Below are 11,942 nucleotides of genomic sequence, written 5' to 3'. Positions count from 1 at the left end.
ATTGTGTTACCCGAAAAGAGCTTCTGGCTGTTGTACACTTTATAAAGTTTTAAAACATTACCTATATGGCAGACAATTTACAGTAAGGACAGACCATAGCGCCCTTAAATATTTGATGAACTTTAAAGACCCCGAAGGGCAGCTTGCAAGGTGGATGAATGTTTTATCAACCTATGACTTCAACATCGGCCAGGTAGACTACATGGTGATGCGGATGGTCTGAGTAGATTGCCATGCAAGCAGTGTGGAGTCAGCCATAATGAATTGACTTACGAAACCGTTAATAAACTTGAGGCCGAAGACAAGTTGATTTTAGAAAAGCCTTTGAAATGTCTTCAGAATGAAGAAAAGGATATCATAAATGTAAAAGATTGGCTCGAAAGGAGAAAGCAACCGAAGAAAGATGAGATCTCATCCGAATCTGTTGTTGTTAAATTCCTTTGCTCTCAGTGGGACCGGCTGGTCATTGAAAATGGAATATTATACAGAAGATGGTCAGATTTTGTTACAAAGCAGGATACTTTGCAAGCCATTGTCCCGAAGCAGGAGCGTTGGAATGTTTTGCAACATTACCATGACTCGAGGACAGCGGGCCATCTTGGTATTCACAAGACATTTGCAAGAATCCGTCAATCTTACTATTGGCCAGGTCCCCAAAGGGATGTTCATTCCTATGTTCGCGGCTGTAAAGTGTGCACTAAGAGAAAAGCACCTAGACAAAACAACAAGGCTCCAAATGCATTTAGTCTTTACAGGGTATCCAATGGAAAGATTAGCGACTGATCTTTTAGGTGAACTGCCAATGACATCCAATGGGAATAAGTATATCCTTGTAGTGGCAGACTATTTTACAAATTAGACGGAAGTTTTGCATTGCCAAACATGGAGGCAGAAACTGTCGCCACAAAGATTGTTGAAGAAGTCGATGTATGAGATACCTCCATCCATTAAAGAGGTGCCAAACAATAAATGGACATGGTATTTACAAGAACGCCTATAAAATGCTCATAAATTTGTGAGAACAAGGATAATCAGACAATGATCAGGCAAAAACATTACCAAGATCGAAAATTGAAATGGCATTATTTATATCTCAGTTGATTCGATACGCAAGAGCATGCTCTACGTATGAACAATTTCCAAAACGAGGTAAATTATTGACAAGCAAGTTTATGAAACAAGAATGTCAACAGTCTCGTTTAAAATCACCATTTCGTAAATTCTATGGTTGATACAATGACCTTTTCAGCAAATACAATTTATCACTGAGTCAAATGCTGACTGACGTTTTTCATACCTATTGTTAGTCCATTATTTATACACTGAATTGACGACGGATTTTTTCCGTTATTTCCTGATCATGACAATGAGCACACCTCTGATGTTTCGGGGGTCCGTGTTTGCTTTGCTCTTATTTTGTATTGTTTTATGGACTTTGAAATTGAATACTGTTTTATCTCCATATCCTTCTTCGAAGTGGGTGAAGAGGTATATGTTTTCTTCCCATGAAGAAAGCCAGGTACTTCACCCAAGTTGTCAAGTTATTGGCGAGGTCCATTTAAGGTGGTCAAAAAAATGTCTGACTTGACATATCTGGTTAATTTTGGTCCAAGGGGATCAGATCAGGTTATTCATGTTGACAGAATGCAGAAAAAGCATGCGCATACTTTGTAAGGGGACAGCGAAGAGTCGTTGCCAATATGTGAAATTTCTGAGGACCCTGGTCCTATAAGTGATGATGTTGATTTATGCGTTAATGACGAACTACCACTATCCCATCGCCCTAGTAGATATCGCAAACCTCCTAGTTGGTTGCATGATAATGAGACAGATTTGTAAATTGTTCTGTAGTATACGGTAAGAAATTATGTTAGGAAGTTAGGAGTTACTTCAACGAATCTTATACTTAACACAGATAGTGTTCATCAGTTTTGATTGTTACTTTTATTGCTGTTCTTGTTTCGTTGACTGTTTGGTCAGCCACATAAATGTAGTTTTGTCGTTAGAAAAAAACAAAGATAAACATGATAAATGAATGAATTTTTTTTTTTAAAAATGTCGATCTATTGAGTTCGCATGCGGGACGCATATCTTCGGAGGCGTGGGTAGTGAAATATTCCAGAAATTTATATTGTTATCATGCAGATTCAGTTATTAGATTGCGGGTGTAAACATCCGGTTTAAAAGGTATATAAAGGCTGAATCCGCGATATAGTATGTCCATTCCAGTGCAAGCTATGTAAAATAAAAGATCGTAAAGACGTGTGCGAACATAACAGTGGTAAGTGAGACTTACACTAAAAAAGTCAGCTTTCAGAAGAGGTCGACATGAAATAAGTAACAGTAAGGTCTAGTCTACAAAGATTGTTATTAAAAAGGTTGTTATCTTTTCTGAGTGACAAGCCACTCAGAGGCTAATCAGCAACGGATGTTAGCCACCACACTTGTAATTAAGCTTCTTGACCCGTCTGGCAACCAGGCTGTTGTGTGCAGCTAGTGTGTCTGCCTGAATAAGACTAGCAGTGCGCACAGCAGTTGAATTTAAGCTAGGATCCTAAAATTTGAACACGCTTTCAATATGGATACACAAAGACAATTGTAAACATAATTGTTGAATAAAAACACCTACAAAAGATTATAAAGCGTAGCATTTATTCATATATAATCATAAAGCAACAAACAATATTGAATAAAAATTACAGAAAAACACAAATAGCAAACTCTATTTCTACAATCATTCACAATAATTTCATCTCAAGCGCTTACTTTTATGTTTTCCAGCCTACGAAAGACTCTTTTTTCATCAACTCGATCTCTCTAACAGAACACAGAGTTTGTAACATGTAAAATATGGCAGCAGTAATTAAACACTACATTAAAAATATTTGGCATACTTAGTACGTATTTTAAGCTATGTATTTATCTAGGGTCAGAACTAGAGAAACGTAGGGGGTATAGGGTCTGAACTCCCCTCTGGAATTTTCAGAGTTTTAAAATTCTTGTAAAAAAGAACGAAAAATAATTTTTGACACCCCCCCCCGAAAACAAAAACCCCCTCTTAAAACGCTAATGGGAATCATATATCAGAAAAATGTAAACCCCCCCCCCCAAGTTTGGGTAAATTATTAACGTTTTGTTTTCCCATTTGCTCAAAAAATTTCGAGTGAGACATTTGTACAAAGTTGACATGGATCCCCCCTTTAAAACATCCTGGATCCGCTCTTGAATTCATTTATAGACCTAATGTTATTATAAAAGAAAACCAGAGAAGGTTGTTATAGGTACAGAATGGGAATAGTAGCTTTTCCAATCGTAACGCTTCACCCATACACTATCACCCTTGCTCAATTGGAAAACGGCCATGTTTGTTCCAGTCATATATCTTGCACTGTTGTGTGACATTGTGCTGACCTTTGAACTCCCATTAAGGACAATGTCTAAGTAAATGAAATTACCACCCTGAACGTTAACATTGACATAGAAAACGTAAGTGCCGGCCGTGGGTGACGTAAAAATTCCAGTGTGGGGATTGTATCCGTTATTGAAGACAACATGGGGGAATACTGTAAATCACTATTTATTCGCGAGAACTTTATTTTCGCGTTATTACGCGAGACAATTTGCTCGCGAAAATTTCATTCTCGCGTTTAATAGTATTCCTTAAGATTATATAGAACAATGACCACAATTCGTGAAAATTTTGTCTCGCTAATAAAGAGTCAATGACTAAGGTTTCGCGAAAATTAAGTGATCTACAGTACCAAGGTACTGTAAGACCAGGAGGAGCTGGTACTCGTCAAACCGACTGTAAACCCCACGTGGGACGACTTACCTATTAAAATGAAAAAAAAGATCATCAACATGTTCAAAGATTCTTGTTTTGCAGCTATGTTACAGGTCAAAGTGTGAAGCATACTTACCATAGCTAGTTAACGACATGTTTTGTTTGAAAATTTCCAAGGACGCTACAGCAGACGACAATTTTTGCTGTTCCTTCTGGGATTGTTCTACTTCCGCTTTCAGTCCATGAAGTGTCTTGTTAAGGTTATCTGGAAATAAAAGTTTTATGGTTGGGGACAAAATATTAACATAATTTATAATTTGTCCTGAAAAAATTTGAAATCTTAAGAAATACATACCTTTCATAATTCTTCTTATGCTGTCCAGGTGGTCTGCTACGGTGGAAATATTCAGTAACAACTGCTCACTTTTTCTTGAGGACGCGCTTAGACTACCACTCAAATTGTCGAGTGATTTATTTAGCCTCCCTGACAAAATTGTTACCTTGTTGTTGAGGAGGATCGGGATAGATTTCTCCAGTTCGAGAGTGCGTTTCTCAAGACCTCTCAAAGACAGCGACAAATTACGAACTTCTGCTTTTATGTCGTCCAGTTGACCGGAAATGTCCCGATCACACGCTCCACTATTTGAGTTCCATTTCCTCTCAAATTCAAGACGGCTATTGGAATCTTGAGTAAAATTTCTATCCAGGTCTCCAAACTTTTTAATAAAGTTATTGACAGTCTGCTGGAATTTTGTAGCCTGCTCCTTAAAGTGTTGGTTTTCAGACTTCAGTGTCTTAACCCCGTGTTTTAGATTCACGATTTGTTCTTCAGCGTCCCGGAGTCGCACGTCGTTGGCAGCCATACTTTGTTTCATTTTCACCATGTCATTCATCAAGGCGTGGACGTTCCGCACCAGCGCCATTCTGATCAGGGTCTTCTGGTTCAGAAGCTGTCGGACGATATCTTTATTCCCGCTGCCCGATTCTCCTGTCAGACTGATATTGTTCTGTGATTCTCTATCAGTGACCAGCGAATGTCCTATATAGACCGTGATACACAGACAATTCAGAAAGAAGACCAGCATGGCTGTTATCATGGTTATTGAATGAAAAATGAAATTATTTCAAAGGTTTTATAGAGGTTTTAAAACTTTATTCTAATGACGATTTATTTATTTTTTGAAGTGGAAATTACTTGAGATACTAGTATACTTCAACTGTTTATATCGTATTTAATTCAAATTAGATTTGTCAAAAATAATAGCGCCAATTTGGCGTGGGATTATTTTAAAGAACTGATTAAAAATTGAATAGACTTTTTTTTACCTCGATTCTTAATTTTTTTAGTTTTAGTCAGACCGGATGTTGGCTTCTTTATCGTAACGGCTAAAACCTATAAGGGTTTTGACTTTTCCGGAATTTTTCACCGATTTTACAGATTCAGTTTAAAATTTCAAGTGGGGCGCATTCCTCTCGGAAAAAAATTCAAGTATAAAATCAAACATTGGTATCTTATGCGTATTTTTCAACAAGTTTTTTTCTCCGAGAGGAATGCGCCCCATGTGTAAATTTAATATTTATGAATGTCGTTTGCTCAGCTGCGCATGTAGAGAGCAAATTTACCTTTATATAATTCCATGTTAATAAAACATCGCACGGCAAGAATTAAATATTTCATAAGAAAGGTTACTGTAAATTATGTAAACACAACCATAAATCCTTTTTTAGCATAAATGCATTATTTATGCGTGGTAAATAGGGTAGGCTAAACAGATTCTAATATAGCCTAGTTCTCAGTTCAATTAAAAACATAAAAAAAAATGAAGAAATGTTTTTGCGTTAGTCTATGCTTTCCACATCTGCATATCTATTGTGGACCACTGTTTAGTGTTTACATGTAACAGAAGCCCTCCAAAGTGGCCAGGTTATAACCATAAGGTCTATTTGCTTTGTTTTTTTTTTCTTAACATTTGACAAGTCGTCTCGTGACGTCACAATGTACAGAAAATGACGTCAAAGTTTTTAGGGAACTTCAATATTTTTCGTACTCGTGGTGAGATCAATAATTCTAGATGTTCAAAAATATCAATTTTTGAAAAATTTAAATAAATAACATTATCACTATTTAAAGTTAGTACATAGACTTCAATGTATATTCTGTGTGTTACATAATCATTATCGCGCATCGGGTAGATCGCGAGCGATTAACTTGTAAATGTCTACAGGTCAGATGTATATGTTTACTCAATCTTTTTATGGTTATATTTTGCTCAGACATTGATATTTTTCATTTAGTCTGAATATTAAAAGGTAGTCAGCATGTTCCAGAGAGCGCGCGCGAGAGTGAGACAGAGGTCCACTAATATTTCGATAATGTGTAGATTATGCTTTTTAAAAATTATTCATAGTACATGACCCAATATATTCATAAAATCGTGATTTTCAAATATGTCAGCCCAAGTCTGCATGTGGCCTCGTTTTCCATGTGTATGCTTTAGGGTTGGGGGTGTCTATTTATAAGCATCCTGTTAAAAAGGCAACATATGTAACATAAGAATACTGTAATATTTAGCCGGCCTTTATATATAAATAATATCAATTTATTATCAGAATAATCTCAAAAAGGATGAAATGTTTCTGTTCTGTGTTTGATGTATGAATTATTAAGACATGTGTTATAAAAAGAGTGGTAAAAAGTAGTTTCCGACATCGCTCATCATAGGGTGTTTTCACACAAAAAAAAGACCGAAAAAGTGACATTTAGAAAATAATTTTGTCCTAGAAGTCTTTCAGGGCAGGCCGTCCCTAAATAAAATTTTGATATTTCGATAGATTGGCTGTAAGGAATAATTCAAGATAGAAAAAAAAATAGGGGCACCCTGCCCTAGGGTTAAATTCACAAACACACACACACCCTCACATACACAAAATAAGGAAACCTGATTTTAATAATGTGTTTTTAGTTTAGTAAATATTGTTTTAAAAAATCGAAAGCGTGGGGGGGTGCGCACACCAGAGGCACCTGCACTGGATCTGCCTCTGATTTAGCGGCGTTCTTGCATTAGAAGTTAGCTAATATGCTGCTCTCGGAAGTATTCGTTCAACGAAGTATAGGTATTGCTAAAAAATACACAAGTGTCGAAAATAGTTGAAAATGTTGAAAAGCAGAAAGATGACAGGGAAAAATGAAACTTCAACCAAGTCTAGTGATTGTCAATAAACACGCTGTATAGATTATTGAAAATAAATCCATTTATTATTTCTTCTAAAAACTTTGCAAAGCCGATGATAGTGATAACATTTTGCCAGAACATGAGGATGATTACTTTGAGACAAAGAATATCTTCACAAGTCCGTGCGTAAAATATCACGTGGTACCCTCTTTAGAGGTGTTCTTTGTTGGAGAATGTGTATGGAACACCGGTACTGTCTTACATATGAGGAATAAACATTATACGCAGTGTTCTCTCTACGCCTGTGCACCTAAAACTTGGGAGGTAAAAAAAATATGTATTTATTTTAAGTCGTGTTCAGAGGAATTGTAAGTTTCTGTCATTTAGATTTTTACACCCCCCCCCCCTTCCTCACCAACGCACACATTAATTAATTCTTGGTCTATAGATCTATTATTTAATTGTGTGCGGATTATAACTCATTCATTTGTTTATGAAATTTCCACCTTTTTGATTTGTAAATATTAAAATATTTTAACTGCTAGACTGAAAGATATTTCGTGTATCCTTTATATTTTCCAAAAAGCTGTCATTATTCACCCCATGCAGACAGACAATCTACATGTATATGAAATTAAGAAGAAAAAAGAACGATCAAATAAATTTTCACTTTGCAGTAGCATTGAGGTAGCGTATTGTTGTTCCAGATATAGTTTTTTTTAATTAATTTTCACACATATGGTATCCAAAGATATATCGTTTTATGCTGAATTCAAGCAAAAAAAAAACAAAAAACATCTTGACCTATTGAGAGCAATGTTTAAATTATAATAATTTTCTAATGAATTCTACAGTCTTATCAAATGACTCTTGTATGGATAACTAGTAAATATTTTGTTTGAGAAAATAATTTTTTCCAAAAAGACTGAATGGATGTCGCAAGCTAGCTGTTCAGGTTTCCCCCTGATGTCATAAAAAAGTGAAATGTTAAGCAAACACTTGCTCATAATACTAAACACCACTGCTGAATCCATAATATATATATATACAGGTAACTACATTGTATTAAATAATTATTAATAATTAAAAGAGACAATGAGATAAAAAAAAAATAATGCGCATGGGCAAATATTTATAATGCGCATGGGCAAATATTAAATATTATGTAACTATTAATTATCGTAGTAAAATTACAAAAGAAAATTATTTTACGTTCACTCTGAAAACGTTTGACGTTGTTGAAAAACATGACGTCATTATGAACTTGTTAAAGTATCTTTGATCAAAATGAAGAAAAAACCAACTTAGAGTAGACGTAGGACCAAAAAAATTCATATTTGACAACTTTTAACCTTATTCTATCAAAATCCGTGAAAAACTCAAAATGCATAAAAATAGCTGAAAAGAGCCTTTTTCCCATGGGTGCAATCAATTGTGTGACCAGTACTATTTTTATTTTAACATTTAACATCCCCCGGGTTGCTACGTTCCTGGACTTGGCTTTATATATACAGGTTGATCAAAATATCAAATGCATAAAGTTTATGTAATTTATTAATGAATTTATTATTTTAAAACATTATCAATGTCAATAATGAAACGTTACAATGTATCTACATGTAATTATTTACGTGTACCGCGATAAACACACGGGTGCTGAACGGACACGCTGTCATTTTCACTTGTACATGTACCTATGCTTGTTTGCACCTGACATTATAATTTCAAATTAAGTTATCTTTTATTAACAAAATATCAAAGTACTATCTGTAATATATTGTAAAATACATTTTTGTGAAATTCTCATCAATTAATACATGTAAATACTTACCACTTTATTTTTGAGAACTCAGAAGTGTTAAAATTCACATCGACATCATGACGTTCCGTAAAATGTACGAAATTCAGCCATATATGCTATTTTGAAGACCTCTTACGGAAAATATGAAAGAGATATTGAAAAAAGAAAGTTGGTTTGAAAAAATATACAGTCTTTAGATATATCTAGAGGCAAAATTGTCCTATTTTGAAAACAGGCGAATTTGTGTACTTTCTGGCTCAAGCTCTTTGACCGTTTTATATTAGAGGCAAGGTCAGGTCAAGGTCATTATCTTTTTCCTTGACGTTAAGAATAAAAAATACTGTAGCCAATCATGTGATACCTACTTCTATTTCAAAAGTTTAAAGACTGTTCTTTTTGCATAAAAACATATTACTATATCTGGTCTATAGCATGATAATACCAAATTTACATAAATAATTTAACTTAACTGGATATTGGGTAATCCGAATTTTCTTTTTTTTTTCTTAATTTTTTTAGGATATATTAGTTATTTTCATATGCTTCCTATATTTAACTTTTTCTTATTTTCACCTATAATAAAGTAGTCTTATAAATGTACAAAATGATACAAAAACAATAAGTTTTGATCGTTTACTAAAAGAGCAAAATTATACTTTTTATGGATTTTTGGCTCAAATCTGCACTTTGATAGGAAGCGTTTAAAAGCTAATAAAGTTATAATTTGTTTAGAAAATCATATTTATTTGATATATTTTGAAAGTTTAGTCCCTCATTATTAATTTAACTTACGTTTGAAAATTTCTCCAAATCTTCGATTGTGCAAAAATTATAACTAAATTCATTGTTCTATTATAATTTTGAGAGGCAGAAAAGAAGATATTTTCATACGCCACCATTCCGCCAAAAATATAGTCCCTGCTAGTTTTCAAACGCAGTTTACCATTTCTTTTAAAAGTCGTACAATTGTGATGAGGAAAGAAAAATATGGTCTTTTAAATTCCGTACACCTCAATATATAAGGCAGATAAGCAAACATACTTTGAATGTTTCATCTAGTCAGAAACCAGAGAAGAATCCTACCTTTCGAAATTTCGATTTCAAAAGTATTACTTTATTGAAAATAAAATGAGGGAATTTCTTTCTTCCTTTTTTTCTTTGTTTTTCTGTTTTGCTTTTTTTTTTTTTTTTTTTTTTTTTTTTTGCTTTTTTTATGCAGCCATCGCTAGGATAGAACAAGGTTACCTTTTTTTTGTCTTTATGTTTTTTTTTCTGCTGGTTCCATTGTTTTTTCTGGTTAAAAAGGTATTGTGAGTGCAAAAGGGATTGTGAGTGCAAATTATTTACTATTATGACAAGCAACTAAAATGTATTTAAACTAAAATTACACTGTAGCATCAATCATACATTTATGGTCTTGCGAAGACGTAACATTTTTCACTAGTAATATAACAATATGCCAGTATAAAACTGCGCAGATTATTTCTGCATAAGGTAAAACGTTTGTGTAAAACTTTAATATTCTATTTTTCTCAAAAGATATTGATTCAACAATTTGCTAGGTATCTAACCCATAAAAGATTCCAACATTCCAAAACATTACAATGAAAAACGAAAAGATAACGAACATAGATCTTTTTTTTTTTTAAAAACTATGATAAACGTGATAACTTTGACTTTTCTATCGTCAACTTTCCTTACCTATGCAGTAATATACCTTCATCACCTGCATACGGAGTTTAATTTATACATCTCAGTTGATTCGATACGCAACAACATGCTCTGTTACACCGCAAAAAAATTCAAAGTGCGTTAAATTTGGGACCAAATCAACGCACTTTGAAAAAAATAAAATTTCTTTTCAAAGTGTGTCAATATCGACCATACTAATGCACTTTGAAAAAAATGTGTATGGACCTTTCTTTGCGTACCACAAAATTTGACCTTTTGACCTTGACCTTGGAGTTTGATCCACCTTTTCACAAAAAATCCAAACTTAAACGTTGGCCATATCTTTTGAACAATAAATATTAGGACATTTATACTTCACATATGTATTTTATGTTGAAAGTCCTTTCATTGGATAATCACTATCTTGACTTCTTGACCTTGAATTTTGAGATTTCCGTGCTTGTGCTTGTGATAAAACCTTTAACCTTGGCCGTAACTTTTGAACGGTAAGCAGTGATCTCATACTTCACTTATGTAATCCTTGTGAGAAGACGTTTCATTGGATACCGAGAGCTTTGACCTTGGACTTTGGTGTTGAATACTGTTCGTTATCTCCGTATCCTACTTTTAAAGGTTTAGTGTTAGTGCTTTCAAACTTTACATATTTAAACCTTGTGACAAGACCTTTCATGTCATAATGCTCTTCTAAATGCAATTTCTAAAACGTTGTAAATTATTATCAAATAAGAATATTAGCAATCTCTTTAAAAGTCATCATTTCGTAATTTCTATGGTTGATACAATCACCTTGTCAGTAAATACAATTTATCATATTGATTCACATGCTGACTAACGTTTTTCAAACCAATTGTTAGTCCATTATTTATACACTGAATTGACGTAGGATTTTCCGTTATTATTCTATCATGACAAAGAGCACGACCCTTCATGGCACTTCATCCCACTCCTGATGTTTTGGAGGTCTGTGTTTGCTCTGCACCTATTTTGAATTGTTTTATGGACTTTTGAGCTTGAATACTGTTCGTTATCTCTATATGTTTCATTACAAACAATACAAATCTATGGGCAGAGCAGGAAACACAACCATTAGAAAATCCATCGGTTAATAAATCAGGTGCACTGGAACAAGTACGCATCCTCTGTCGACAGGTAAACCCTGCTGTGAGCTCTGTGTATTGATAAGGTAGATAAAATAATTTGTAGTAAAGTGTAGAATAAAATTAAACACCAAATAGTTGGTCTCAAATATAACAGACAAGATAGAATCCACGGATAGGTTTTATTTGCATATTATTTATACCAACGGTAAAATATAAACATGGAGGACAGTGAAACAAGTTCAAATTAAAGTTCATTGAAACAATACAGATTGGGAGCAGAGCAACATCAGATGTGGGATCAGGTGCCATAAAGAGTAAGCATTACCTGTACATGTCGGCATAATGCAAGCAATGTACTCCTTGTACATTTGACCGGGCAAACGGGAAAATCC

At 34.1% G+C, this 11,942-nt stretch overlaps 1 protein-coding gene across 1 annotated transcript; it reads right to left on the bottom strand.

The window, feature by feature from the left end:
* Nucleotides 1-2,649: 2,649 nt before the first annotated feature.
* Nucleotides 2,650-4,873, bottom strand: LOC134283896 (uncharacterized). Its single transcript, XM_062766422.1, has 5 exons — nucleotides 4,140-4,873; nucleotides 3,921-4,049; nucleotides 3,762-3,832; nucleotides 3,611-3,623; nucleotides 2,650-3,563 (listed from the first exon to the last, which is right to left on the bottom strand). The coding sequence occupies exons 1-5, from the start codon at nucleotides 4,867-4,869 to the stop codon at nucleotides 3,250-3,252; spliced, it is 1,257 nt and encodes a 418-aa protein (XP_062622406.1). The 5' UTR covers nucleotides 4,870-4,873; the 3' UTR covers nucleotides 2,650-3,249.
* Between the last annotated feature and the right edge of the window lie 7,069 nt (nucleotides 4,874-11,942).

This window comes from Saccostrea cucullata, unplaced genomic scaffold (genome assembly GCF_032062105.1).
Source record: "Saccostrea cucullata isolate Sc308-1 unplaced genomic scaffold, CSIRO_AGI_Scuc_v1 ctg420, whole genome shotgun sequence".
NCBI lineage: Eukaryota > Metazoa > Mollusca > Bivalvia > Ostreida > Ostreidae > Saccostrea > Saccostrea cuccullata.
Note: the sequence above shows the minus strand (reverse complement) of the source record. Positions and strands in the feature narration are given on the sequence as shown.

Bases quoted from the DNA above. Each gene is read 5' to 3' on its own strand.
- LOC134283896 (XM_062766422.1), bottom strand. From the start codon at position 4,869: ATGCTGGTCTTCTTTCTGAATTGTCTGTGTATCACGGTCTATATAGGA. The intron at 4,050-4,139 runs GTATGTATTTCT...TTTTATTTCCAG, and splicing joins CATAAGAAGAATTATGAAAG to ATAACCTTAACAAGACACTT. The intron at 3,833-3,920 runs GTAAGTATGCTT...TCATTTTAATAG, and splicing joins CATGTCGTTAACTAGCTATG to GTAAGTCGTCCCACGTGGGG.